The sequence below is a fragment of the Theropithecus gelada genome, chromosome X (genome assembly GCF_003255815.1).
Source record: "Theropithecus gelada isolate Dixy chromosome X, Tgel_1.0, whole genome shotgun sequence".
NCBI classification, from domain to species: Eukaryota; Metazoa; Chordata; class Mammalia; order Primates; family Cercopithecidae; genus Theropithecus; species Theropithecus gelada.
In genome coordinates this window covers 130,854,559-130,881,616 of record NC_037689.1, presented here as the reverse complement: position 1 = coordinate 130,881,616, position 27,058 = coordinate 130,854,559, and the positions used below count along the sequence as shown (strand labels likewise).

Below are 27,058 nucleotides of genomic sequence, written 5' to 3'. Positions count from 1 at the left end.
TTATTTTGCCTTAAAAATTCATCCATACCACAATGGAATCCTTGCAGGTGCTTGAAAAAACAGCCTATCCTATAATGAATTTTAGCTCATAATAATCTTTAAAAATTTTATTGAAAGTCTTTATTATGAAGTAATTCATTTGAACCATCCTCTGTGGGTTCTCATTCTGAGCAATCCAATTCATTTTCTAGAGGGGGTATGAGTGTAATATGTATTATTTAATATAGCGACAGCACTGTACTATTTGGGGGCCTTCATATTGTTTTATGTGTTAAGACTGTAATGGAGGGAACCCTTACCTCAACCCTGAAACCAGGAGACAGCTGAATCTTTCTGTGTTAATTATGTGTCCCAGTACCAAAGGCCTGCTGTGAACTTGTTAAGCCAGTGAAGAGGGAGTTTTGTTTTTGGTTGTAACAAAGGTGTTTCCATAAAACCAAGCCGTAGCAACCCCTCTTCTGTCACTAACGAGATCTAAGATATTCTGCAGTCTCACAGCTCTAAACTTGATTACACAACCTTTTTTTTTTTTTTTTTCCTTTTTTTACTGTTAGAATTATCTGTTGACCACGGTTTTCAGAAATGCCAAAAGAAACTTTTAGCAGTTTCTGGATGAGGAAGTTATTTGAAGATTGTTGCCCTTTCTGCCTTCCTTACATTGTCCTTTAATGCTGCATACTCCCCTTTTTTGGGGGCAGTAACATTCTCCTTACTTTTTAATTGCCAGGAAGGAAGAATGATCGGGAACATATATGATTATATAATTATTTGCATATGTGCAGTAGACAATCTAGTGTTAGTCAAATAAATTGCCAGCTCAATTTTATCTGAAATACCCTGCTACCCTAAAGCTGCTTTGATATCTCTATTAGGCGAAGCCCTATTTCCTGTAAGTACACATGGCTAAGAAACAGCAATGACCAGCTCATGGACCATTTCGTTTTCCATGATTAGTGTTGTTTGAATGATTAGCTTTTAATTCCCCATCACTTTGTTGATTGGACACACTTACCATTGACAGGTTCATATGTCTTCAATATACTCATTCCTGAGTTCCTCAGATCACCTCTCTCTTCGGACCCGTTTTGACTTACATAGAACACGGACAGCAATAGCAGAAGGAACAGTGAAAGTCAATCCTTGTAAACATGTGTACAAAATTATACCACACCAATTAATATTGGAGAGACTGAAGTGATAGTAGCTAGTGGGGTTTATTTTTGAGTGGCATTGCATCTTGTGGTCATTATGAGGGAAGAGACATTGTCTCTTCAAAGCACAATTTTTGTTCTGTGACGGAGAACAAGGGGGGAACTCTGGGGCGTATAGAAAAAAACCCTGCCTAAACCTCACCTTCAAACTGCAAGCGAAATGCAGTTGCTATAAGTGGGGGAAATACTTCGTGGGTTGGGTTGCTGTGGAGTGATGTGTCTTTGACATTTCCCTTGACTCTTGGGGCTGCATCACTACGTAAAGGCGTTTATTGGAAGTTGTTGGTCTATACTGGGATGATGCTACATATACAGAATCATAGGGTAGATATAGTCTCTGACATCTGCACAGAATACATTGGATTAAAAAGAATCTGAAACTTAAGAATTGAGGATTACCATTACCCCTTTGTGATTTATCATAGGCTCAGATCATCCAGCATAAACCCCTATAGTTTCCTCTTTGCTGACAACCCTTGAAATGCACAAATCCCTTTGTTTCCCCACAGTATAACTCTTGCACATATATTTGCTCAGTTTTTGTCTGTTGTCACATATTTTATAAATCATTCGTCATTAAGGACAATCTCTCTTGGAGTGTAAACTCCCAAATCTGGAAAAACTGTGTCTTGTTTGCATGACTTCTGCAGTATTTAGCATAGAATATGAGAATCTCTGGGAATTTATAAAAGAGACTTTAGTTGACATGGAATACTATATTGTTTATTGACCACACCAATTTTCCTGTGGTTTAGCCACCTCTCTGATTGGAAAGTTCTTTTGCTTTTTGGAGAGGGCTTTATTTATTTTCTCAAAAAGGGAATGAATATTTTTAGGCTTCCTGGAACTTGTTAGGTACACATAATGCCTGGGCCTTTGCAGGAACCTCACAGGTTGAAATGAACCTAAATCAAACCCTTCCCTCTTAGACTTGATGAATGATGATAGACATTGACTGTCCTACTTTTTATCTTGCAGGTGATCATTTGAAGATCTGTCCCCAGGGTTCTACCTGCTGCTCTCAAGAGATGGAGGAGAAGTACAGCCTGCAAAGTAAAGATGATTTCAAAAGTGTGGTCAGCGAACAGTGCAATCATTTGCAGGCTGTCTTTGCTTCACGTTACAAGAAGTTTGATGGTATGTTATTCAAGTCATATGTAAGAGCCGGCAGTTAAGTCTGTACTGTAGCTTTTTCACAGCTCCTCTGCTCCCTCAGTGCTTAAGTTTTCTCCCAAGATGTTGTCCTTGTTGGATACCAGAGACGAGTTAGCCCCGTAGCTTTATGGCTAGAACACTTCCGGATGCACTGGAATCTGTATGGTAGGCATTATGGAAATATGGTCACAAGGAGCCAAAAAATAGATTAGTTTAACTTAAATGCTTTCATTTATTTTCTTGGATGAACACAGAATAGTGTTATTGACGCAAATCCCTTTTTAGAAAAAAAGACCTCCTAATAAAAAGCAGGCATCTGAAAACTGTCTTAGTCAAAATAGAGAGAATTTACAGATGCTAGACTTCAAATTAAATTTCAAAATGGATCCCCAAAGACAACTAGAATTCCTAAAAGTTTTGCAGAACACAGACAGGATTAAAGTTCTTGAGTTTCCATGCAGCAGAGACCCAAAAGTAGCTATTTTACTATAGTCTTCATTAAGCTGGGCTCCATCCAGCCTCACATTAACTGAAGCTCTTGCATAGTCTTTCCATGTAAAAGCCACAACAGAACCCATTCTAATCACCTGTGCCAGACATGACTTCTCACAGGCACACTTTCTCTTAATATTGAAGAAATAGCCAATATGAGCCAATTGAGAGTGTACTTTGGTCCTATCTGAACAATGGCACAGATAACAGACTTTAAAAAATAGAATATGGAGTCCAAAACACCTCAGGATTCTTTTCCCTGGTGCTGTTCACTCAGTTTGAAGATTGTTATGAAGTAGATTTAGTTTTAAGAGGAATGATTTCCTTTGTGCCGGTTTTAAAGGCCATTCTAATTACATAGTACCTTTGAAGCATGCTTTTCTTGACATTATGTGTGGTGAAGAAGTAAAAGACAAATTTTCTAGATATGAAATGTCTTTGAGTATTTCTGCAAAGGGCTTGTTACCATGGTGAGAAAGTTAGACTAAATTAGATTTGATATAGCTGATAAGGCAGTCCTCAGTTAAAGAACAGGTTGTATTTCAAATGTTGGCTTTGAGATTTGTTATTTCAAACTTATAGCCAATTTAATAAGTGTTAGGTTCCCAGGTGAGACCACAAAAGCATATTTAATCTATAATGTAGTTGAACTAAAACACTGTCTATGTAGTATGCCATTGATCCTACCCATTTTTTCAAACACACTATGTGGAAAATTGTATCTTAGTTCTATTACCTTTCCCTGGATGAATGGGAACAATTTATATATCTATATATCCTTCTTATTACCCACATCCCTCTACATATATGCTGTAGCTGTTAAGAATATTTAACAGTATGTTAATACCACGTGAAAATGGGTGTTACTGGCAAAATCTATCATTAGACCTCCCCTGTCTCTCCTGATCACTGAATTGTTATTATTGAAAATAATGGTGTTTTCTTGACTATGACATTTCTCATTCAAGATAATAACCTAAGTCTTTTCTTTTACTTTGGGGAGAAAACTTAGAAATTAAATGGTCATCTTTGAAAACTTAAGATGTTGATATTTAAAAATCACCACTTAGGGGCTTCATAATGGAATTTAGAAGGAAAAAAAAATCTGCTCTTTAGAAATGACTCTCCTGTTGGCAGCACAATGTAGTGGAGATAGAGTTGTTTCTAAGTTCCAAGGCCTTCTACTCCAAGCCACCTCATTTCTTGTTAGACTTCTGTCTTCCTGGCAGGGAGCCCACAGTCATTGCCTATGGGCCTGCTGGTTTAGCTATTCTTTTCCCTTCTCGCTCTCCATGGTTTTATAGCACTACTATGATTCCAATGTGTAGGTTTTTTTTGTTTTGTTTTGCTTTCTTTTTTCTTCTTAAACCATACAGAGAAACTTTATCTGTAAGTGTTAACATGTGTTTTTTAAAAAGGATAGAAAAACAGTTTTTCTTGCTCTTCCCTACCAGGCTTCACATTCAATAAATATGTTAACACTATGCCTTGATCAGTTTCAAAACTTTAATGATTATGAAACTCCAGTGTTTTTTTCTGACTTCAAATTACAATATGGCATAGGCTGGGCACGGTGGCTCATGTCTGTAATTCCAGCACTTTAGGAGGCCACGGTGGGCAGATTGCTTAAGCCCAGGAGTTCGAGAGCAGCCTGAGCAACATGACGAAACCCTGTCTCTACTAAAAATACGAAACTTAGCCAGGAGTGGTGTTGTGCGCCTATGGTCCCAGCTATTTGGGAGGTTGAGGTGAGAGGAACACTTGAGCCTGGGAGTTCAAGGCTGCAGTGAGCCAAGATCATGCCACTGCACTCCAGCCTAGGCAACAGAACAAGACCCTGTCTCAAAACAAATAAATGAAATAATATAACAAAATACAGCATAGACAATAAAGTTAGGGAACATAGATACAAGTGTTTTTTAAATAGGTAGTAGCTGAAATGTATTTGATCTAGAGATCAGTATACTGGAATGCTGGAATACTGGAATGCCAGAATACTTTGCACATTTTCCCCATGTTAGGTTACAGAAACAATGAGATAATTTTATAAAAATCTTAGTTGACTGGTACTAATAGTTGACTATGAATATGCAAATCATAGTCCCCTTGTGGGTGCTGCATTGATTGACTAATTTTTTGTTTGTTTGTTTTGAGATGGAGCCTTGCTCTGTTGCCCAGGCTGGAGTGCAGTGGCACAATCTTGGCTCACTGCAACCTCCACCTCCTGGGTTCAAGTGATTCTCCTGTCTCAGCCTCCCAAGTAGCTGGGATTACAGGCACACACCACCACACCCAGCTAATTTTTGTATTTTTAATAGAGACGTGGTTTCACCATGTTGGCCAGGCTAGTCTCGAACTCCTGACCTCAGGTGATCCGCCCGCCTCGGCCTCCCAAAGCGCTGGGATTACAGGCGTGAGCCACCACGCCTGCTGATGATTGACTAATTTTTAAGACTGTCAATTAGGACTTGCCAGTAATTCTCAAGGCCTGCCAATCCAAGGGCATTGATTAACAGGCTGCCTATAGGATATGTCTTGATTTTCAGAAATTCAAGGGTAGATGCTTTGGTCAAAGAATTATCCAAACTATTATAATAGCTAAACCCTGGCTCTTTGGTGTGAATTGAAGAGAGAAATTTGGGCAGACTAAAAAGTTGGTGGTAGGGAACCAAGATGGAGCAGTGAAGTTGCACAGAGACAGCTGGGGACATATAGTAAGGAAATAGTAAAAGGACACATGGAAATATTCTGGGTCAGGCAACTTCAAGGGAGTACCTTTTGTCATCTGCAAGCTTATAGTGTAAATTCAAAGTGGTGACCTTGACCCCAGAGAACTTTGTCTGCCATCAAAACCTGTCTATGTCTATGAGATACTACTTCTTTCTAAGGTAGAAATAATTACTTTTAAAGTAATTATTGAAAAAGAAAAAACTTTCCAACAAAAAAAAAGTTTGGGGGCTTGTAGAGAGTTAGCCTTCTGTTACCGGAAATAATTCCATTATCCCAGTTTTCCATCATTCTTCCTCAGTTGACCCTGGTCAGGGTTATAGTTGCCAGCTCTGGCATTTTTGGAGTCATTGGATTTGAGAGATGAGTCCCTTCTCCAGGTCCCTTACCTCTAAGGCCCTTTTTTTGTTCTGTACTTTTAATTGTCTATCGTTTGTACATCTCAAGAGACTACACTCTATATCAGTTTTTAAGATATAAACATGTGTGTGTGTTTGGATTTGGGTGAAGTACAAGAGAAAACTTCCTCCGCCTCAAAAATTATCACATTTCTTATATTTTAAATACATATAACTGAGTTTAAAGATTGGCCTCTATGTTTTTGTATGCTGTCATTTTTCAAACCCACTTTATAACTTAGGGTGTTTAATACCAGAAATCTGCTATCTGCTGGAGACAGAGCCAGATTGTGGTAGTGACAGAGCTAGGTGCTCCCCCTCTTGGCCAATTCTGGGAATTTTTTGATAGTAGAGCTGCTAATTAACTTAGCTGAATTAGTCATCTCATGAATATGCTAATCACATACTTAATTCAGGAGGGAGTTAGGGAAAATTGCTTGGCAAAGGAAATAGAAATAGAAGTGGGGCATAATCCGTGTTTTGGGACTACAGCATGAAGACCCATCCCCAAATGCCTGGCATTTTGTGAGAAAATAGTTTTTAAAAGAAGCATAGTTAAAAACCCAAATAGGTTAAGGTGATTACAGCTGCCACGTTAAATGTATTTCTGAATTACCTAGTAAAAATGATGTTATAATTATGAAGTAATATCATTGCTATATAACTGCCTGTATCAAACTGTAGATATTTTGCATGTTTGAAGAACTAAGGAAATGCATGTTGTCTGATGCTAGTCTATTGGGAAAACTCCTTTGTCATTTTTAGAGCAAATTTAGCAACTTTGGATGGGAGGCAGTGCACAGTGAATTATCATCCTAGTTCTGCAGTGAACCCACTGTGACTGTGACCTGGGGGAATTGATTGAGTCTCAGTTTTCCCATCCATAAAATGAGGGGGTTGAGCTAGATGCTCTCTAAAACCCTTTCAATTCTACCAATTCTGTGAATCTTTTAAACATGTGACTAGACCAGCTGCTTTAGTGAAAGGCCTTACAAGATGTTAATTAGCCGTCTGTATGGTACCCTCTATTTTCCCTCTATCATTTTTTTAACTCTCAGCTACTTTCACCAGGTCTTTGAAAAACCCTCCCATGAGCCTGAAGCTTGTTAACTTGAATAATAGTAGAAATTTTCTGAATTAGCTTAAAACGCACATAAAAGAAATAATTGTCTGTCCCATCTATCTGCATGGGCCAAGTGTAAACCAAGCAGCTACCCTTCCCTTAAGCCCTAAGGCCCCTTGTTTCCTATCACTTCACAGAGGCAGGGCACGAAGCACTCTTCAGACTTAGCAGAATCTGCGTTTTAATCACTAACTGCAAATTTTCTGTAGTTCATATTAGCCATTAACCAGTGCAGAGGCTCAGTGAGTGGGAGGCATTAGAATTTATATGCCCATGAAAGGCATATCTCAGTGGAAGTGAGCTGTCTGCTAACCTTAAAAGACAAATATGTCCAGCTAAGCTTCATGGCCATTAACTAAGCTGAAATTTCTGTAATTTTCCTGACCCCTGACCTTAACTATTTTCTACCTATATAGATAGATTATTATCATTTATATGGCCACAGTTACTTACTAAAGATCCCCTGAGAGGGTTTTAGATTGGAAAAAGTCTAAAACATCCTCAAAGTAAGTGTGTCATAGATATGCATAGCATAACATACAACACTGATTGGTTTTTAATCCTCACCTCACATTTCATTAAGACATTAAAAAAAATCATTGCTTTCTAAAACCTCTGCTACAGTACAGTGGGCAACATTTCGTAGGCTGAGTAGCCTCAAAAGTACAGAGAAAGACACGAGGCCTTCTGGCCTTCTTGCAAATGCAGTGTTTCTTCCAGATTATGCCAGTGGTCTTCGATTTAGTTCGAAAGCACTGCTACTCTTTCCTTTATGATTCTATTTTCTTTTCCTTCCATATGAAAGAGACTAAAAAGCCAGCCACTTTTGCTAATTCTTTTATAATCTCTCTGTGAAACTTGACCAGAATGAGCCACTGCAAGCTTACTGTAATCAAATCAAAAGCTCAGACAAAATACACACACTTCTCTATTGACAAAGGTTTTCTGCCTTTTGAGTTGTTATCTGAAGTGTGACCAATTGTGGCTGTAGCATTGGCTGTCTCATCGGATTGAAAATGCATGTGTAGCTTCTACAGAGCCCGAAGTACTTTAACTTTGGGTCTTCTCCTATTAGCTTTGACTTCTTCAGAAGGCATGACATCAGCAAGAAGCAATGGATCTGTCTGGAGGGAAGTAAATACATAGAGGAGCTTCAAATGAACTGCTTGTATCAACTCTGTTGGTTCATTACTCTTTGGGCCTGGGAGTTTGGAATGTTGTTCATCACTGCCTGCTCTGCTTCTGTATGTCTGTCTATCCAGGCAAAGAATAGGGGTTAGTTGATCTAGCACTGACTCCAGCTGATTGACTGAGAGAATTCCCTATCCAGACAGGCTTCAGCCCTTTCTTGTTCATTGTCCACACCCATCTTCATCACCCTCTCTCTTGAAAGAATTAGCAGAGCAATGGAAACTCTTGTAATAAATATGACTCTAACAGCAAGGATGGTACATGGACACAACCTTTCTGCAGATAGATTTGGCAATGTGTCAGCAGTTTTGAATATGTTCATACTCATTGATTTAGTAATTCCACTTCTGGGTGTGTATCCCAAGGAAAGAAAGATCTGCATAAACACTTATGTACAATGTTAATAGGATGTTCATCACAGCATTATTTCTAGGAGTAGGAAATTGGAAATAAGCCTGCATGCCCCACAGTGATTACATTATTCTCCGTCCATGTGGTGTCATTGTATGCAGTCATTAAAAATGATGCTTCTGCTGGGCGCAGTGGCTAACGCCTGTCATCCTAGCAGTTTGGGAGGCCAAATTGGGTGGATCACTTGAGATCAGGAGTTTGAGACCAGCCTGGCCAACATGGTGAAACCCCATCTCTACTAAAATACAAAAATTAGCCAGGCGTTGTGGTGCACGCCTGTAATCCCAGCTACTCGGGAGGCTGAGTCAGAAGACTCACTTGAACCAGAGAGGTGGAGGTTGCAGTGAGTTGAGATCGCACTACTGCACTCCAGCCTGGGTGACAGAGCAAGACTCTGTCTCGAAAAAAAAAAAATGATGCTTCTGAAGAAGTTTCAAATACATAGAAAATACAAACCATATAGTGTTACATAAGAACGCGGTGCAAATACATTTTGATTTCAACCATGTAACAACATGTATTTTCAAGGGAAAAGGTAGGAAGGAAATTTGATAAGCCATTTTCACTGTCTTTTAACAGTGGGGATTATATTTGTATTTTCTTGATACCTATCCGTATTTTTCAAGTTGCTATAATGAGGAATACTTTTTAGGAAAAAAAATTACATATTTCTTTATGAAAAAATATGGAAACTGCTTTGGTGAAGTTTTAAAATAATGTTTTTCTTTTTATTAAGTATTACAGTGAAATTTGGAAAAGTAGAAAAATACATCAAATCCTCCAGTGGTTAAATAGAATGAAGGGAATAAAGGGAAATAAAGTTACTTTTGAAAGCATGAAGGTATGTCACTTTTCTGATTATAAAATGTCACTGAAATATCTGAGGGAACAAAATCAAGAAGGAAAGAATGAAAAAAATTATCCTTGATCCCCAGCACCCAACCATCACTCTTGGGTGATTTACCTCATCTTTTTGTGTACCTAGATAATACATATACATACATGCATATTGGTATCATAATGATTTGCTATTTCATGTTCTGATTTTTTTTTTCTTTGAGACAAAGTCTCACTGTGTTGGCCAGGCTGGAGTGCAGTGGCTCGATCTCAGCTCACTTCAACCTCTGTCTCCCAGGTTCAAGTGATTCTCACACCCCAGCCTCCCAAGTAGCTGGGATTACAGGCGCATGCCACCACACCTGGCTAATTTTTGTATTTTTAGTAGAGACAGAGTTTCACCATATCGGTCAGGCTGGTTTCGAACTCCTGACCTCAAGTGATATGCCCACCTTGGCCTCTCAAAGTGCTTGGATTACAGGCGTGAGCCACTGTGCCTGGCCTGATTTTTCTCTTGACATTAGATTATTAACAGATAGACTCTATTATGAGATGTGTATTTGAAGCTATATGGTACCTCTCTGACTGATCCACATAGAGTTGAGAACATGGAACACTTGCAATGGCTCCTCCAGCTCCCTAGCTTACTTACACATGCCTGAAACCTTCTCTGGGCATTTCTGAATGCACAGAACTCTGGGCATGCTAAAGCCAATTGCCTAGCTGGTACTGAGAGTGCCCTTAGTAGAAATGGAATGATGCCCAGCAAAAGGGACCTTACAATACTGAGCCTGTGTCCCTGGCCATATTAGCCAAAGATGAGGGCCATCAGTAAACATTGTATTTATTCCCTTGGAGCCTTAGCATTCAAAATGTGTTCACGAATAAAAGCAACCTTGGGAAGAAAGGCTGATCTTATTTTGGCAGAATCCTCTAGTACTCTGTGATATGCTAATAGCTCCTAATAAGAGCTACAGCTGGTGATTGGCCTGTCCACCAAGGAGCAGCCTGGTGTTTTGTTTTGTTTTGTTTTGTTTTGTTTTGTTTTTTCCTTAGAGTTAGGGTCTCACTCTGTTGCCCAGGCTGGAGTGCAGTGGTGTAATCATAGCTCACTGCAGCCTTGAACTCTTGGGCTTAAGCGATTCTCCCACCTCAGCCTCCCTAGTAGCTACGACTACAGGCATGCAGCACCATGACTGGGTAAGTTTTTAAATTTTTGTAGAGATGGGGTCTCACTTTTCAGGGTGGTCTAAAACTCCTAGCTTCAAGCAGTCCTCCCATCTTGGCCTCCTGAAGTGTTGGGATTACAGGCATGAGCTGCTGCACCTGGCCAAGGAGCAGCATATTGATTTGCTATCAGTTGATAAATGTAAGTTGAGTATATGATCTTTTGGTACACCATGCCTTAGCAGGCACTCTTGAGGAGTGAGATTATGCCATGCTTGAGAAAAAATGCCTGTTTAAAAAACAAAAAAAAATTATGCAGACTTTATCAAAAAAGCAAAACAGGAGGAGATAGTGATAAACCCAAGCTTCAGGTTGTCAGTAAAATACTTGCTACTTTTCCTTTTTTTCCTTACATTCTTAGATGCTTATGTTTGCTGTTCTTCATTAATTACTTGATCTTAGGTGAAAGAGTCGATGGGTGTAACTCTTTAAATTTTCTTAGAAGTTTGAAAGGCATGATTTGTAGCATTTACAAGGAGGCTTCTTTTTTCAGCACTTTTGTTGATCTAGTAACTTAATGTTTGCATGCCACACCAGGGGTATGAAGTACAGCATTTATAGTAAGAGAAAAATCAATCCTTATATGTAAAAGGCAGCTTCCTAATAATGTAAATACCAGGTGGTAATTTATAGCACCAAAAAAAATGATCAAATAAAAAGGGCCCCAATCTCTTAAGGTTATGGGTTAATTCTAGAATGCATTCTAGTTCATTAATCAATAGCCAGTTGATTGTTTATAAAGGAGTAACTAATGTGGCATTTAGTAGCAGAACTGGAGGTTCTTTGGCCTATTTCAAGAATTTTGAATGTTTGTTTGATGTAAGACAAGTAGCTGGGGATAGAAGTTCCAGAAGTACATGATGTTCTTCTCTTTTTTAAAAGACAGGATATTTACATAGAAAACTTTTATATGGAAAATTTTCGCCTTTTCACTCTAGTTTTTCCCATGTTAAATTGGTACTACTTGCATTTAGAATGATTATATTTTAGAACTGGAAAGTACTTACACTTCCCTAGCTCAATCCTTATACCAAGTGGACTTCTGGCAAAGAAGGTAGTATGCAAATGAAATACATGGGTGGAGGGTGTTGACCTGCTGATTAATTCTTATTTTTTATATATATGTGGTGCGTGTGTTATTCTCTTGTTTAATATAATGTAAACTCTCTTCTCAAGGGTGAGGTTTCCCCATTCCCTATTTTTCACCCAGCAGTCACTCCCACCTTCATAGATATCTGGGACATTTCACAACCTTTGAAGGTAGAACCATTAAGCATTTCCCTTAGGATAAACAGTTCCCAATTTTATAAGGCCTTGGGTCTTCTTAGAAGACCTCCAGCAGCTTTGGCTTCATTTATGTACCCTCAGATAGATAATGTTTTACTCCACTAGGAAAAATAAAAACCAGTCTTTAAAGATTTTTTTAAATGATTGTAGATACAAAGAAACTCTAAGAGTGACAACACTATTATCTCACATATTAGTAATAACGTTTATTTGTTGAGCATCTACTTTATGCCAAGCATTATCCATATGAGGTGAGTGATAATAGCCCCATTTTATGGATGGGATAAAAGAGGCTCAGAGAGATTAGTCCTTTTCCCCGAGCAGGGTCATAGAGTCCCTGAGTGAGAGATCTCCTGTTTTTTCCCACTGTGTCCTCCTGCTTTAGATTCATAGCGTGTTACAGTGTTTATTTCCATCCCTGTGTTGAGTGGCCATTCATGAGTTCAAGGAGTAGCAGCTGCTTTATCTTTAGAATGTATATACTTAAGCCTTCAAACTGAAAATTGAAGGGGAAATAAACCCTGATCACAGACACTATATTTCAAATCCTTGCAAACCACCACTTCTCAAACTTTCTTTCAGACACCAGTAGCTTTACTTAAAACAGATTCCCTGAGCAACATTTTTACATGAATACAAGCAATTGCTGCACAGATCTAACTTCCAATTTGCTTGGCTTTTGATCGTTGTGGAATCCTGGTTTACATTGCTCTTGGCTGGTTCTCTCTTAGTCACCAAGTGTATTGTAATTAGTTTCAGGCATAATGATTATGAGCAATGATTGCTAGGTGTCTAGGGCCTGTACAGCTCTTCTTCAGCAGTTAAGATCTGACCCTGATTCTGAGTTCTGAGAATAATTGAAAAAAAAAATGGAGATGAACATTGCAGCGATTACTGAAGTTGCTATTGATGGCTGTGGACCGGGATCTGAATGGCTAATTTATGCTTCTTTCCTCATTGTAAAGGTAAATGTCATGGGAATAGAAAGGAGGATTGGGGCTGTGAAAGAATTATGCAAGAACATGCGAGCTGCTAGTTTAATAAAAGGAACAGATGCAAAAGGATTTTTTCCCCTTCTTTCTAATAGCAAATTATTATGCTTTGGTTGATATTGTCCCTAATTGCTATGGATTTTAGAATTTAAAAGATGTCTGCCATCCTTATGAGGTCCCTTTGAGGCAAAAGGCATAGGTAGAATAGTCCCATGTAACAGGGCTAGTAAGAATCCGTCTAAAAAGAAATGAGTCTGGGTCTTCTGGATCCCCTGATTTTTGTCTGGTTGACTCTCATAGATTAAATATATGAATATTTAGGAACTTTTTGTATGTAGTGCGGGATTAACAATTTTATAGACGTTTAAAAAAAATCTCTGGTGTTCTCATAAAACCGTATGTGGAGAGTGGCAGTGTATGGTAAAGGTGAATTGGTTGGGGGAAATTTGTCTTACCAGAAATTTTCATTATGGTCTGATTGGGCAGAGAGAAAGTTAAGATGCATAGTAAAACACCATGTGCTTTGATTTGAGCCCATAAGAGCCACTCAGTACATACTTGTCAAATTGCATACCCATTTGGAGAAATTGTGACGTTTTAACTCGTTATATCAGTTTTATAGAATTTCTCAAGCATTTATTAACCACATGCTCACTCAAATGCTCTTTATATTTGCAACTTATGTAGCCACATTAAAGAGTCTTTTAAAATGTGAAGGAAAGAAAATAAATTTTCTGAGTGATGAAATGAATTAGGATTTAGTATGTATATAGCACCAAGCTAGGCTCTTAAAGTACACACTAGCATAAACACACACACACACACACACACACACACACACACACACACACGGAAACTTTCCTAGACAGAATGTGAGTCATGCAAACCAAAGTATGGTCCATGGTGGGTGTTGGACAGGGGCATGTCAGTTTCAAATCGGTCTCCTGTTCATTAGGCCATTTCTCTTATACTCCAAAGTAGCTATGTTATATATGGCTACATCCACCCACAAGCTCTTGACCTGAATGAGGAACTCCAAGATAGATAACATTTTACTTTTTCCATAAAGTGTTCAGTGATTTAGTGTTTGTTTGACTTGCGGCACTTTATCAAAAGGCTAAACTTTGACATTTATTAGAAGTTTTAAATTAAAACTAAGCTTGAAATGTCACACTGCACCCCACCCCTAAAAACCAACATGACTCCAGGTGACATTCCTTAAAAATACAAGTGAATTTTGGGAATTACTTACTAAATGAGTCTGAAAGCACAAGTCAAATAATTCTGAATGTCCAATCTCTGCTGATATGTGCCAATTTTATGAGCAATATAATAAAAATTCAATATAAGGAAGGACCTGTGGTTGCTGTTGGAATCCACTTTTTTTGGTCATGAAATATTAATAGCACTGGATTGACACAAGGCTTGCATATTATTCTCAATGATGACAAGGCTTTATTTTTCCACTATATAATAGCTATGTGTGCAACACAATGGTCATGTAATAACGCAACCTACATGTGCCTTTAATGCCCTCCATGAGCAATCACCACTTGGCAAGGCTGGTAGCAAAATTCAAGCATGGTGTGGGACATGGACCAGATGGTATTTAAGGTCCCTTCTCAACTTTGAACTCTAGAAAAGTACTGCGTACATTTAATCATCTATGTTAACACTTAGTTGAGAGAGTTCCACACAAGAAAATTTGTCCCCAAGACAATAAAAAAGTCATTCCTAGGAATGCAACAAATTTATTAAAAAACACAATTCATTGGAAAGACATTTTCTCTTAATTAAAACATTAATGCTTACCCTGACAGCTTCACACTCAACACAGCCCCTGAGTTGTTGGTGCTTGCAACTGATAGGTGAAATGGGAGAAGTTTCAGCAGCTAGAGCAGTTGTCCTCCAACTTTAGGGTATATCGGAATCACAGATAGCTGAACAGTTTGGCCTGTCCACCAAACCATTTGGCCTGGACAAGCCAGTTGCCTAGCTGCTGCTGAGAGTGCCCTTAGTAGAAATGGAATGATGCACAGCAAAAGGGACCCTCCAGGGTTTCTGATTCAGTAAGTCTGGGGTGGGGCCAAGAATTTGCATTTATAGCGAGTGCCCAGGTGATGCTGATCCTGCTGGTCCCAGGCCCACACTTTGAGAACCACTCAGGGGATTTTGGAGAGAATAAAAGGCCATCCCAGGTAGCTGATTGGTATGCTTCTTTTATTGTTCTCCTAACTCTTTGTGCAGTTTCTGCCCTCTCACTTTCAGGGAGAGAGCTTTGGTTAAAATGTCAGGCTGCACACTTGTAATGGGGATGAGTTGACCTGTCTATTTGTTTACTATGCAGAGGAAGTCTGTTTCCCTTTGTTTCTCTGAAGAAAGCCCAGTAAACAAAAGGCAAGCAATAGTAGGGAAAAGAACCAGATGAAAAGGAGAGAAGCAAAGAAAAAAAAAAACACACACACACACAAATCATACCTATAATATTTGAAAAGCTGGAACCAGGGAGGACTGTGGACTTTATCCTTAGGCCTCAAGGAACCACTAAGTGATGAGTTAGGAGCTGAGAGACATAAGTATAGAATCTCTTGGCATGTCAGGAAAGTCACACACATACATCTCCCTGCAAAAGTATTCAGTTTCCTCCATCCAGATTTTGAAAAGCTATTTGGAATTAGTGGCCAGTCTCTGAGTTGTCCACCCAACGTGAGAAGAGAATGGTTTTGTAGGACTATTGCATTTTGATAAGCTCACCAATGTTCTGGCTTTGAAGTAGGTGTCATATTTTCTTTTCTGTTCCATATTTACTCAGAGGCAGTTTCTTATTTGATGTGGTCCTTATATTTTGCTTTGGTATTTGTTATATTTCCTGCTTATAAACTTGATATCATGAGGTGTTTATTTTTATACCAGGCAAGAGATTCTTTAAGAATGATTAATGTTACAGATACACTGTTGGCTTGTTTTTTCATTGAAGTTTCTGAGGAAAGCTTCAGGAGAAAACTAGTTTGCCATTTGTAGTTAAGAGATTAAAATATCTAACACTTAGTCTGTGGCTGTATGGTGGCCAAAAAGTAAATCTGAAATAACCAGGTATTCTCATTTACATTTTTCAGTTTTTTCATGTTGTCTCATAAATATACTATATTTATTATTAAGTCCATTATGCATGCTCTCTCTCTCTCTCTCTCTCTCACACACACACACACACATATACACACACACACAGACACACACGCACAATCAGAAGGAACATTGAAAAGAGTCTCATGATGTTATTGTATAAATCCTTTAGAAACCCAGGATCAAGCTGGATACTCCCAATTTGTACTACTGTCACAGAGAAACACCCAGGAACTTATTTTCAGAAAACTTATGTGCTTGCTTGTAGGGGTGTTTGATGATGTTTTTTGGCCTCAAGCATTTTCCAGGCAGCTATAGTGCATGATTATATAGATAAGTAAAAAGGAGAAATGAAAAAAAAATCAGGCCCAAGTAAAATAACAACTTTTTGAAGACACCTGTCCTGCTCTTAGGTTACAATTAGAAGGCATGGTTAACTTTGGCTTAGATTCTTAAGTAAAAAGTTGAGGGAAATCTCATGTTTTAGACTTCATGTGCCCATTTTTTTTCCAGTTTTTCTTTATCCACCTATGACAGAAAGTGAGAGAGAGAATGAGAGAATGTGTGTATTGTACTAACTCCTGAGAAATTGCTAGTTTAAATTTTCATTTTTTTCCTCTCTCAGACACCTATGTAAGTGACTTTGTGACATAGGTTTCCTTTCATTGGCAAAGGATCTGAGATGCCACATTCCCCAAAGGAAATTCACCCTATATACAAACATGTTTTCCAATTTAATTGTGGGTTTTTTTTTTTTTTCGTTTTCAAATTTACTGGAAAAGCAGTTATTTAAATACTGAAAACTCTTTCGTTTTTCCTTTTTTTTTTTTTTTTTTTTTTTGGTGTTGGTTTTAGAATTCTTCAAAGAACTACTTGAAAATGCAGAGAAATCCCTGAATGATATGTTTGTGAAGACATATGGCCATTTATACATGCAAAATTCTGAGCTATTTAAAGATCTCTTCGTAGAGTTGAAGCGTTACTACGTGGTGGGAAATGTGAACCTGGAAGAAATGCTAAATGACTTCTGGGCTCGCCTCCTGGAGCGGATGTTCCGCCTGGTGAACTCCCAGTACCACTTTACAGATGAGTATCTGGAATGTGTGAGCAAGTATACGGAGCAGCTGAAGCCCTTCGGAGATGTCCCTCGCAAACTGAAGCTCCAGGTTACTCGTGCATTTGTAGCAGCCCGTACTTTTGCTCAAGGCTTAGCAGTTGCCGGAGATGTTGTGAGCAAGGTCTCCGTGGTAAGCACTCTTTGTCTTCTCTGTTTTTGTTTTTGTTTTGTTTTGTTTCATGTTAAAAGAACGTTTGGGAAAGGTAGAAAAATAAATCACCAGAATTCTGTTGGCTCAATAGCAGCCTTTTGTTCCTGTCTTACCTCTTCTGTCCCATACTTTGTCCTTACACATGTACATTTTAGAGTTACTAAACAATACTGTGATCAGAATCTTCACCTATCGTTATTATTGTGGTTTCTTTTGTAGCTATTCTTAGAAGGGGGAATATATGTTTACTCAGGAATCTTAATTTTAAAAGTGGGTTAATACTGCCATACCCCTTTTAGCTCTTATTCTACTTCCTTTCTATACAAACAAACATACACACACAGGCTCCACATTTGGTTGTTTTGTGTAACTATGAGCCTACTAGTTATAATCTAGAAAAGCATTTAATCTCTGTGAGCATATGTTTCCTTGTTAGAAGGTATACCCAGAGATCTTTGGAAGATAGGTTTCTATGACAATCAGTGTGGACCACACTGCTGTTGACTCATGACTTTGTAGGATTACCAATACAGAAAGTGAAATTGTAATATGTGATCAGGAGCTGATGAAATGAACCTGTTTCCTCATTGGGAAATTCAGCAAATTGAACTAGATAGACTCTGTTTTTTTTTTGTTTTTTTTTTTGTTTTTTTGTTTTTTTTTTTTTTTGGAGATGGGGACAAGGTCTTGCTCTGCTGCCCAGGCCAGAGTGCAGTGGCAGGATCTCAGCTCACTGCACCCTCCACCTCTGGGGCTCAAGCAATTTTACTGCCACAGCCTCCCTAGTAGCTGGGATTACAGGTGTGTGCCAGTACGCCTGGCTAATTTTTTGTATTTGTAGTAGAGATGGGGTTTCACCATGTTGGCCAGGCTGGTCTCGAACTCCTGGCCTCAAGTGATCCTCCTGTCTTGGCTTCTCAGAGTGCTGGGATTACAAGTGAGAGCCACCACGCGTGGCCGATAGACTCTGTTCTTGAGCAGGATCTAGCTTTAGGGGATTCCTTGAGCAGAAGCAATGGAGAAAGAAGTCTTCTGTGGGTGAGACTGTGTAATTGTGCGTTTACCTCCCAGTTCCACCAGAGAGTCTTTGCTTTCTTTGACTTCACACAGTGGGGATCTGAGCAAGATTTCAAGGGGAAAAGGGTTCCGCTGCTCCTTCACTGCCACTCCCCTCCCCCAAATGAAATCTGAAAACTTCTTGAAGACCCTACCACCTCTACCTTTCCATAAGTTGATACCAGGGAAGAAACATAAATATACTGGGGCAAAGTGATCTTTGCAAGGCTGGTCTTAGTGCTGTCAACTTTAGGCCCTCAAAGAGAAAGCCAAATGTCAGCCTCTGCTAAAAAGCCTGGATGCACAACAACATCAGATTCTGCCGAGGCCATTTGATTGTTTTGAGGACTGGAAGAATGGACAGCATAAAAACTGGACAGCACTACAAACATGAAAATAGACACCTGATTGCCTCTCACAGTTTATCTACAGTTAGGGTGACCATATAATTTATTGTCCAAACAGGACACTTACTGTCTAAATCAAGAGGTGCTTATTAGCAAATTATTCACAGACAACAGGTGTCACTTTTTTTTTTTTTTCCACAGAGTCTCACTCTGTCACCCAGGCTTGAGTGCAGTGGTGAGATCTTCGCTCACTGCAACCTCCACTTCCCGGGCTCAGATGACAACAGGTGTCACCAATTTTTTTTTTTCCCCCGGACTCTTGTTCTGTCACCCAGGCTTGAATGCAGTGGCGAGATCTCTGCTCACTGCAACCTCCACCTCCCAGACTCAAACGATTCTCCTGCCTCAGCCTTCCTGGTAGCTGGAATTACAGGCATGTGCCACCACACTCAGCTAATTTTTGTATTTTTAGTAGAGATTGAGTTTCACCATGTTGGCCAGGCTGGTCTTGAACTCCTGACCTCAGGTGATCCGACTGCCTTGGCCTCCCAAAGTGCTGGGATTACAGGCATGAGCCAGCGCGCTGGCCAAGTATCACTAATTGTTAATAAGCAACCAGGACTGTCGTGGACTGGCCAGGATACACGGGTCACTCTAGTTAGAAAACTTACATTCACCAGAGTGAAGATAAAGATTCTAAAGCATGGTTTATTAGGAAAAACAGGTGCTCATGGGATTTTTCATATTAGAATTGGGTGATAATAAGGATTAGTTGATTGATTGCATTCATTATGTTGTTTGTTCTCTCTCTCATCTCCAGGCCATAAACTGTCAGGAAACAATTTTTTCTAGTATGTTTTTGTTCACTCCTTCTTTGATATTTTCATCATAAATTGCAAATATTTATTGGGGCATATGAGGGTGGAGTTGAGGGTAAGTGGGGAGATGATTGTTATAAATTGAAGGAATAATATCTGATTCTTGAACTTCTGCCAACCCCAGCAACCATTATTAATCTTGGACATACTTTTGTCAGAGTCCCTAAAACAGTGCACAGTGAATCAGATCAAAGTTGTTTGCATTGTGGTGCACCCAGCACATTTGCTCTCCTTCAACAATTCTTCATGTTCATCCTCTACTGAAAGCGCAGAAAGACACGGTCATGTGACTTGGACATCTGTGCATGCATGTGCATGTGCGTGTGCACTTGTGCCAAAGAGAAAAAGGGTCAAGAGCCCTTTGCTAGTGTTTGAAAAGTACTTTCTTTATGTTAACCCTCTCCCCTTCCTTTGAGTTTCAGTGTTGATTCTTGGAGAAAAAGGGCCAGACAGCAGACTCAAGCCTGCCTTGGTGTTAGCCTCACTTTGCAAGGTTGGAGCATACTTTAGAGAACTGAACCTACAAACATGGATAGGGAGGGTAGCCAAACCAAGAAGTTTTAGAGACAAGTGATTGCAGGTTAGAGGATTGAAGGCTAGAAAAGGCTTGCCTTTGTTTTGCGTCTCCCTACCTCCCAGGTTACAGGGAGGTAAGCAGTTGTGCCTTCCCTGTGTTGCATTCTTCTGGACATCATTCTCACAATTAACCATGGGAAACCAAGAAGCTTGACTTTGATATTTAAGATGCAGACACCCTTACTTTTGCAACAAAGATATGTGACCCAATGTGAAATAGTCACAGTCACTTTTTCTTTCTCCTTTCTTTTTAAAAAGAGGCAGGATCTTGCTCTTTCACCCAGGCTAGAGCTCAGTGGCACGATCATAGCTCACTGCAGCCTCGATCTCCTGGGCTCCAGCAATCCTCCTGCCTCAGCCTCCTGAGTAGCTGGGACCACAGGCATGCACCATCATGCCTGGGTAATTTTTTTTTTTTTTTTTTTTGGGTAGAGACAGAGTTGCGTGGTGTCGCTCAGGCTGGTCTTGAACTCCTGGCCTCAAGCGATCCTCCCACTTCAGCTTCCCAAAGCACTGGGATTGCAGGGATAATCACTTTCTGATGTTGCTTTTGGTATGAATTTTTCTTAATAGAAAGAAAAAGAGTCCCTGTCTACCTTAGTATTGTTAAATTCTTTGAGAAATACTTTTTTTTTTTTTTTGTTTGTTTTTTTTTTTGAGACAGAGTTTCACTCTTGTTGCCCAGGCTGGAGTGCAATGGCACAATCTCGACGCACTGCAACCTCTACCTCCCGGGTTCAAGCAATTTTTCTGCCTCAGCCTCCCACGTAGCTGGGATTACAGGCATGCGCCCATACCCGACTAATTTTGTATTTTTAGTAGAGACAAGGTTTCTCCGTGTTGGTCAGACCGGTTGAACTCCCGACCTCAGGTGATTCGCCCGCCTCGGCCTCCCAAAGTGCTGGAATTATAGGCATGAGCCACCACGCCTGGCCTTGAGAAATTTACTTTCTAAATATAACCCTAACGATTTTTGTTTTCAAACTTGATCTCTATTCTATAGTCATTGTATTCTCATGTCATCCTAAGAGATAATTATGTAGTTGTATGGGAATACAGTGAATAGGAGCAATATGGCTGAATTTACATAGAGTAAAACATAACTTGCCAATTGTTTAGTTGAAAATAATGTTTTGTGGCTACTTTAAGTATTGTGGTCACAATTGGGAATGCCTAAAAAAGACAATGTTTTTGCTTCACAACTGAGCTTCTAAACTTAAGGACTGACTTGAAATCAAACCCTTTAATTAAATTTTATTATCTAAATGAATAAGGCATATAGGCATCAAGTCAGTTTCTAAAGGTGCTGAAACAAGAATTCTATAAATATCTACCATCTGTGGAATGCATCTGTATACAAGCATGCAAGGCATACTTGCATACCTGAAAAAATATTTATTACATTAATTTTTGGAGTATGACAACCAGTTAAAAAATTTGAGATACAGTGGTATTGGAAAGACAATAAAGGATCTGGCTATCAAAAACATTTCAAAATGAACATGTTGAATAATTCATTTGATTAATTTATAAATAAGATTCTCTACCAGTTTGGATACCCAAGTAATGTTTTATATATATATGGGTTCCCACCTCTGCTAACCCCTGCCCAAGAAGCAGTTTGCAGGTGGATCTAGAACAACCCAAAAAACGAACGTTTCTTCTTTTGGTGCCGAATAATATTAATTGCTTCGGGCCTGAAAAAAGACCTTTCAAAGTAAGGGATGTGTTCCCTAATTGAAGAGAGCCACCTCATCAGCCACTTCGTCTACAAAGAGGTCTTTCTTTCTTCCTTTCTTTCTTTGTTTCTTCTTTGTTTCTTTTCTTTCTTTTCTTTTTTCCTTCTTTCCTTTCTTTTCTTTCTTTTCTTTCTTTTCTTTCTTTCCATAGAGTCTTGCTCTGTCACCCAGGCTGGAGTGCAGTGGCATGATCACAGCTCACTGTAGCCTCAGCCTCTGGGACTGGAGCAATCCTTCTGCCTCAGCCTCCCAAATAGCTAGCACTACAGGCACGTGCCACCACACCCAGCTAATTTTTTGTTTTTTGTAGAGATGGGGTTCTCGTTATGTTGCCCAGGCTGGTCTCGAATTCCTGGGCTCAAGTGATCCTCCCACCTTAGTCTCCCAAAGTGCTGGAATTACAGGCATAAGCCACTGTGCCCAGCCTGCAAAGAGGTCTTTAAAGTGAAATACGAAAAGCATCATGGTCTTGTTTGCATACTTAGACATGTTCCCATTTTCTCTTCATGAGTGGATGCCCAGTTTACTTTTGTAGCAAAAGGGTTGTAGTTAAAAGTTGAGCAATGATTTGGTTATCACTGAACCTTTGCAAGACCATTAGCACTAGCAAGCTTAAGTTACTTCAAGAGAAAGGCACTTCGTAGTTGAAGTACACTTGCCTTGCTTTTGTTTTTTCTGGGCTCAAATCTCCAGTGATTTCAGCTCACTCCATTGAGCTTTACAATTCAAACTTCCTAAAAGCCCCTTAAATTAGTAACAGATGGTTCAAGAATACCCTTGTACTACATATCTTTATATTACTTCATCTTTATTTGTCGTGGTTCATGATACATTTCTTATTCACCTGCTTGTATCAGCAGTTTTGCCTGGAAGGATGAAGTCTGTTTTGGTCTTTCAGAAATGCACAAGTGGTTACATGCACCATGAAAATTAATAGCTCCTATGCCAAAGAGAGTTGCATTCTCATGGTTTCATTTAACACTGACATAATGGGACTATGTCTACACCTCACCCCAAACTACAGAAGCTATAATTAGAAATCAGTGCCTCACCATTGGGATGTCTAAATGACTGTCCTGCCTTGAAAACAATTTTCATTGCTCCCTCTTTATTTCTATTTGCCTTTGTTTTGCATCTCCCCACATCCCAGGTTAGGGTGGGGGAAGTAAGCAGTTGTGCCTTCCCTGTGTTGCATTCTTCTGGACATCCTTCTCAGAATTAACTGTGGGAAACCAAGAAGCCTACAAGAGTACTAAACAAACTATTTTACCACTTCTCAAAATCATTATAAATATAAATTTTAAAAAATAGTCAATACAAAAAGCTCTTAAGCAAAGTGTAGACACATATTCAACTCTCAATATTCTTTTTCACTCACAATCTTAAGAATTGCAAAGAGGAAGATGGGACTCAAGCTATGGAAAAGGGTAAGGATGGTAGGTGTCAAATTGAATAAATTGAGTTTACATACTCACAAAACAAAAATAGAGCCCTTTTCAAGGGGGTTGACTTGTAAGTGTTAGCTGAGTCTATTCATTTGAAACAAAGACAAGACACATTTCAAGTATTTATGAAGTTCCAGTTTTATCTACAACATCTCCAGAAATATTCCTGAATGAGTATTTTGTTATGCTTTTTAGATTTTATTATTAGAGGAATCATTAGGAATCATTAGGAAGTTTGAATTGTAATTGTAAATGTAAATCCTCCTTTCTTTTTGTATATGCATTGAATTCAAAACTGGTTAGGAAATTGTTGAAGAAACTCATCACATAACATGGCAAGTGTGGGTTCCCTATCACTCTTACTGTAATTTTGGGAATAGTTCTGTTATTCCTATTGGGTGCTTTTGTTACCAAGCAACAGATAAAATCTAGACCTTGGCCGAGCACGGTGGCTCATGCCTGTAATCCCAGCACTTTGGGAGGCCAAAGCGGGCGGATCACGAGGTCAGGAGATCGAGACCATCCTGGCGAACACGGTGAAACCCCGTCTCTACTAAAAATACAAACAAAATTAGCCGTGCGTGGTGGCGGGCACCTGTAGTCCCAGCTTCTAGGGAGGCGGAGGCAAGAGAATGTCGTGAACCTGGGAGGCAGCGGAGCTTGCAGTGAGCGGAGATCGCGCCACTGCACTCCAGCCTGGGCGACAGAGCGAGACTCTGTCTCAAAAAAAAAAAAAAAAATCTAGACCTTTTCTGCTTGCTTGCTACTATTGGCTGTGCAAAAAACAAACAAAAAAATAGTACAATGAATGTATGTTAGGAGGTGAAATAAACTAAAAGGAAATGTATTTCTAGCTTCAGTACAGCGTGTTGACTATCATCACTGTGTAATGTGGCTTAAGGCTCGTTCTGAATTACTGAAATGAAATCCAGGCTGTGTGAAGAGTTCTGTTCCAGCATTTTTTTTCAGGCTGCTTGCAGTAGTTTTTAATGTGGTGTTTGGAAAATGCAGGTTATTGGGTAGAAAGTCTCAATGTATATGAAAAGAGTCTTTGCAGAAAAGGCTTTTTATAGCAGATCATTATGGCATGCAGATGTCATGATAAATGTATATATCCTGAGGAAGGCAGGAATGAGTATTTTTAAAAGAGTTTTAATAAGTTGAGAAGGAAATGAGGCGTCTTCCCCCCACATACACACTGACTTTTGTCATGAAACATAGATTGACTCCTAAAATCTTAAATTTTAAGATACCGCCTACAGTTACCTTATCATTAAGAAAGACCTTGGTCAGTCTTGAAGGATTTTATAGGCTTGAAAATTTGGTATCAACGTATTGTCATTATGGGTCAATAATTCAGATTGATTTTGATAGATGAGTTAATATGGAAGTACTCAGTCCAGATGTTATTCCCTTTCTATCATACCACCCCACAAAAGTAAATGAATCAGACCTCATTCTTATGTAAATAATGTCAATCTTTTTATTTTTATGCAAAATATGTCCCATTTTATAGTAGGAATTGATCATCTCTGCTACATTAGCTATAGTTCTTTCAAAACGTTAAAACTTTGGTAAAACATGTAATTGATTTCTGGTTGGTTTTGTTCAAGTGAACTTTTTTCTCTCCACATCCGGCAGTGTTGTCTTGAGCCTTTGAATTATTTGTGAGCAGGGACTGATGAGTAATATATATATATTCATATCCTTTTTCTCACCCGTGGCACCTTGAATAGTTCTAAAGACATAGCACTGGCTCAGTAAGTCATTATTGTTTTCCTAAACAATATGTCATCTCATCCAAGTATCTAGTGAGATATTGCTCCATGTAGAACGGTTGATCCTAAATTACCCTCCAACATAAAAATTGATTCATCTGGTCAATAAACATTCAAAACTGAAAATTGTCACTAGAAAACATCCAGCTCCGTAGTGGAGTGTACATTGTACATGGAGATACTGTACTAGGTCTAGGAGCTCTGGCAAAAGGATTAGGCTTATGTACTGCCATCAAGGTTCCTATAGTCTGTTACTCAAAAGAAGCCATTTAGGTACATATCATGGAAGTCAACTACACCTACTCTGCAACCAAATTGCCTAGATTCAATTCCTGGTTTGGCCATTGACTGGAAGACCTTGTGTAAGTCCCTTAATCTCTTTGGGGCTCCACTTCCTCATCTGTGAAATGAGATAATACTCACGTTGTATGATTATTTTGAGGCTTAAATGAGTTAATACATGTAGAGTACTTAGAACAAAACCTGGTACATACTAAATACTGTTTAAATGTATCATAGAAACCAGTAAAATCTATCAGTAGTAACTCTGCCATAGAACAGAAAAATTTTCTCTTGAATCTTGACCTCAAAACCCTCATGACCATGAAACCATAAAAGCTAAATAAGCATTTTCTTTAAGAGATCATTAAACCATTCTTTTTATTTGAAGGAGGAAGGGAGGAATGTACAGTTTTTCTTTTCCCATTTCTTCATATGATTTTAAGAAGTAACTATTAAATCACTAAGAGAGGTCTGAAAAATGTAACTTTAGTAAAAAGTAGTCATAACTCCTACCCCTGCTCTTAACCCAGCCCCAAGGATTCTGGAACTTACTAATATCTAGGCTCAACCAACCCTTCTAAATAAAAGAAAAAACATACTAAATGTTAGTCAAGAGCTGTGCCCCAAGGTAACAATCAAATTGAACAATTTAAGTGGCACGCCATGCCATGCCATGCCATGGAGAATAAATACACAACTGAAGATTAAAGGAAGACCTTTTTGTTAATCCCTGTGTGGTATGATCTACTGCTTGGTTTCGGGTCTTACGGAATAAATCTACTTCAGCAAATAAGTTTTTGAAGACTCAAAAGAAGTAATTGATTTTGAGGGTTACCAGGGAGTAGAATGTGAATGAACTTGAATTTCTATTCAAAATGAATAAAGCCCCAGAACAAAGTCTGACTTAGTCCACTGTTATATTTGCTTAAGGGTGAAAGGTTTGCCTCTAATAGTGTGGAGAGACCATTGAGAGCTAATGAAAGAGCCCCCAGCAGTGCCTGGTATATTACCATGTGACAGAAGTGCCACCACTGGATCCAGGAGATCTCTGACTTTCACGAGAAGCTCCACGAGAGAGCTTAAATTAAAGTTGCAGATTGAACATGCCAAATGTGAAAATTTAAGATCCGAAATGCTCTAAATCTGAAACTTTTTGAATACCAACCTGATGCTTAAAGAAATGCTCATTGGAGCATTTCAGATTTTGGGTGTTCGGTTTAGGGATGCTCAAACCATAAGTATAATGTGAATATTCAAAAAAAAAAAAAACCCAAACACTTCTTGTCCCAAGCATTTTTGATAAGGGCTACTCAACATGTGCCATATACTGTGTAGCTTTTCCTTCCATGGTGGTGGCACACTTTTGGCTCTTACACCAACTTACATTGCTTCTTACTAAGATGCCCCTAAAGACTCCAAAAGAGAGGCAGCCATTTTGTTTACCCATTAGGGTAGTCCAAAGTCCTTGACACTCTGGGCTCACCATTCTGAGCCTGGGCGGGTCGACAAGGGTGG

General features: G+C 39.1%; 1 protein-coding gene across 2 annotated transcripts in view; it reads left to right on the top strand.

Moving 5' to 3' along the window:
- GPC4 (glypican 4) overlaps window positions 1-27,058 on the top strand; it is a 118,895-nt gene that overhangs the window by 77,858 nt on the left and 13,979 nt on the right. For both annotated transcript variants that reach the window (XM_025373136.1, XM_025373137.1), the window contains 2 exons: window positions 2,190-2,348; window positions 17,030-17,421. In XM_025373136.1, the coding sequence (XP_025228921.1) occupies window positions 2,190-2,348; window positions 17,030-17,421 (551 nt within the window). The remainder of the gene's footprint in view (window positions 1-2,189; window positions 2,349-17,029; window positions 17,422-27,058) is intronic.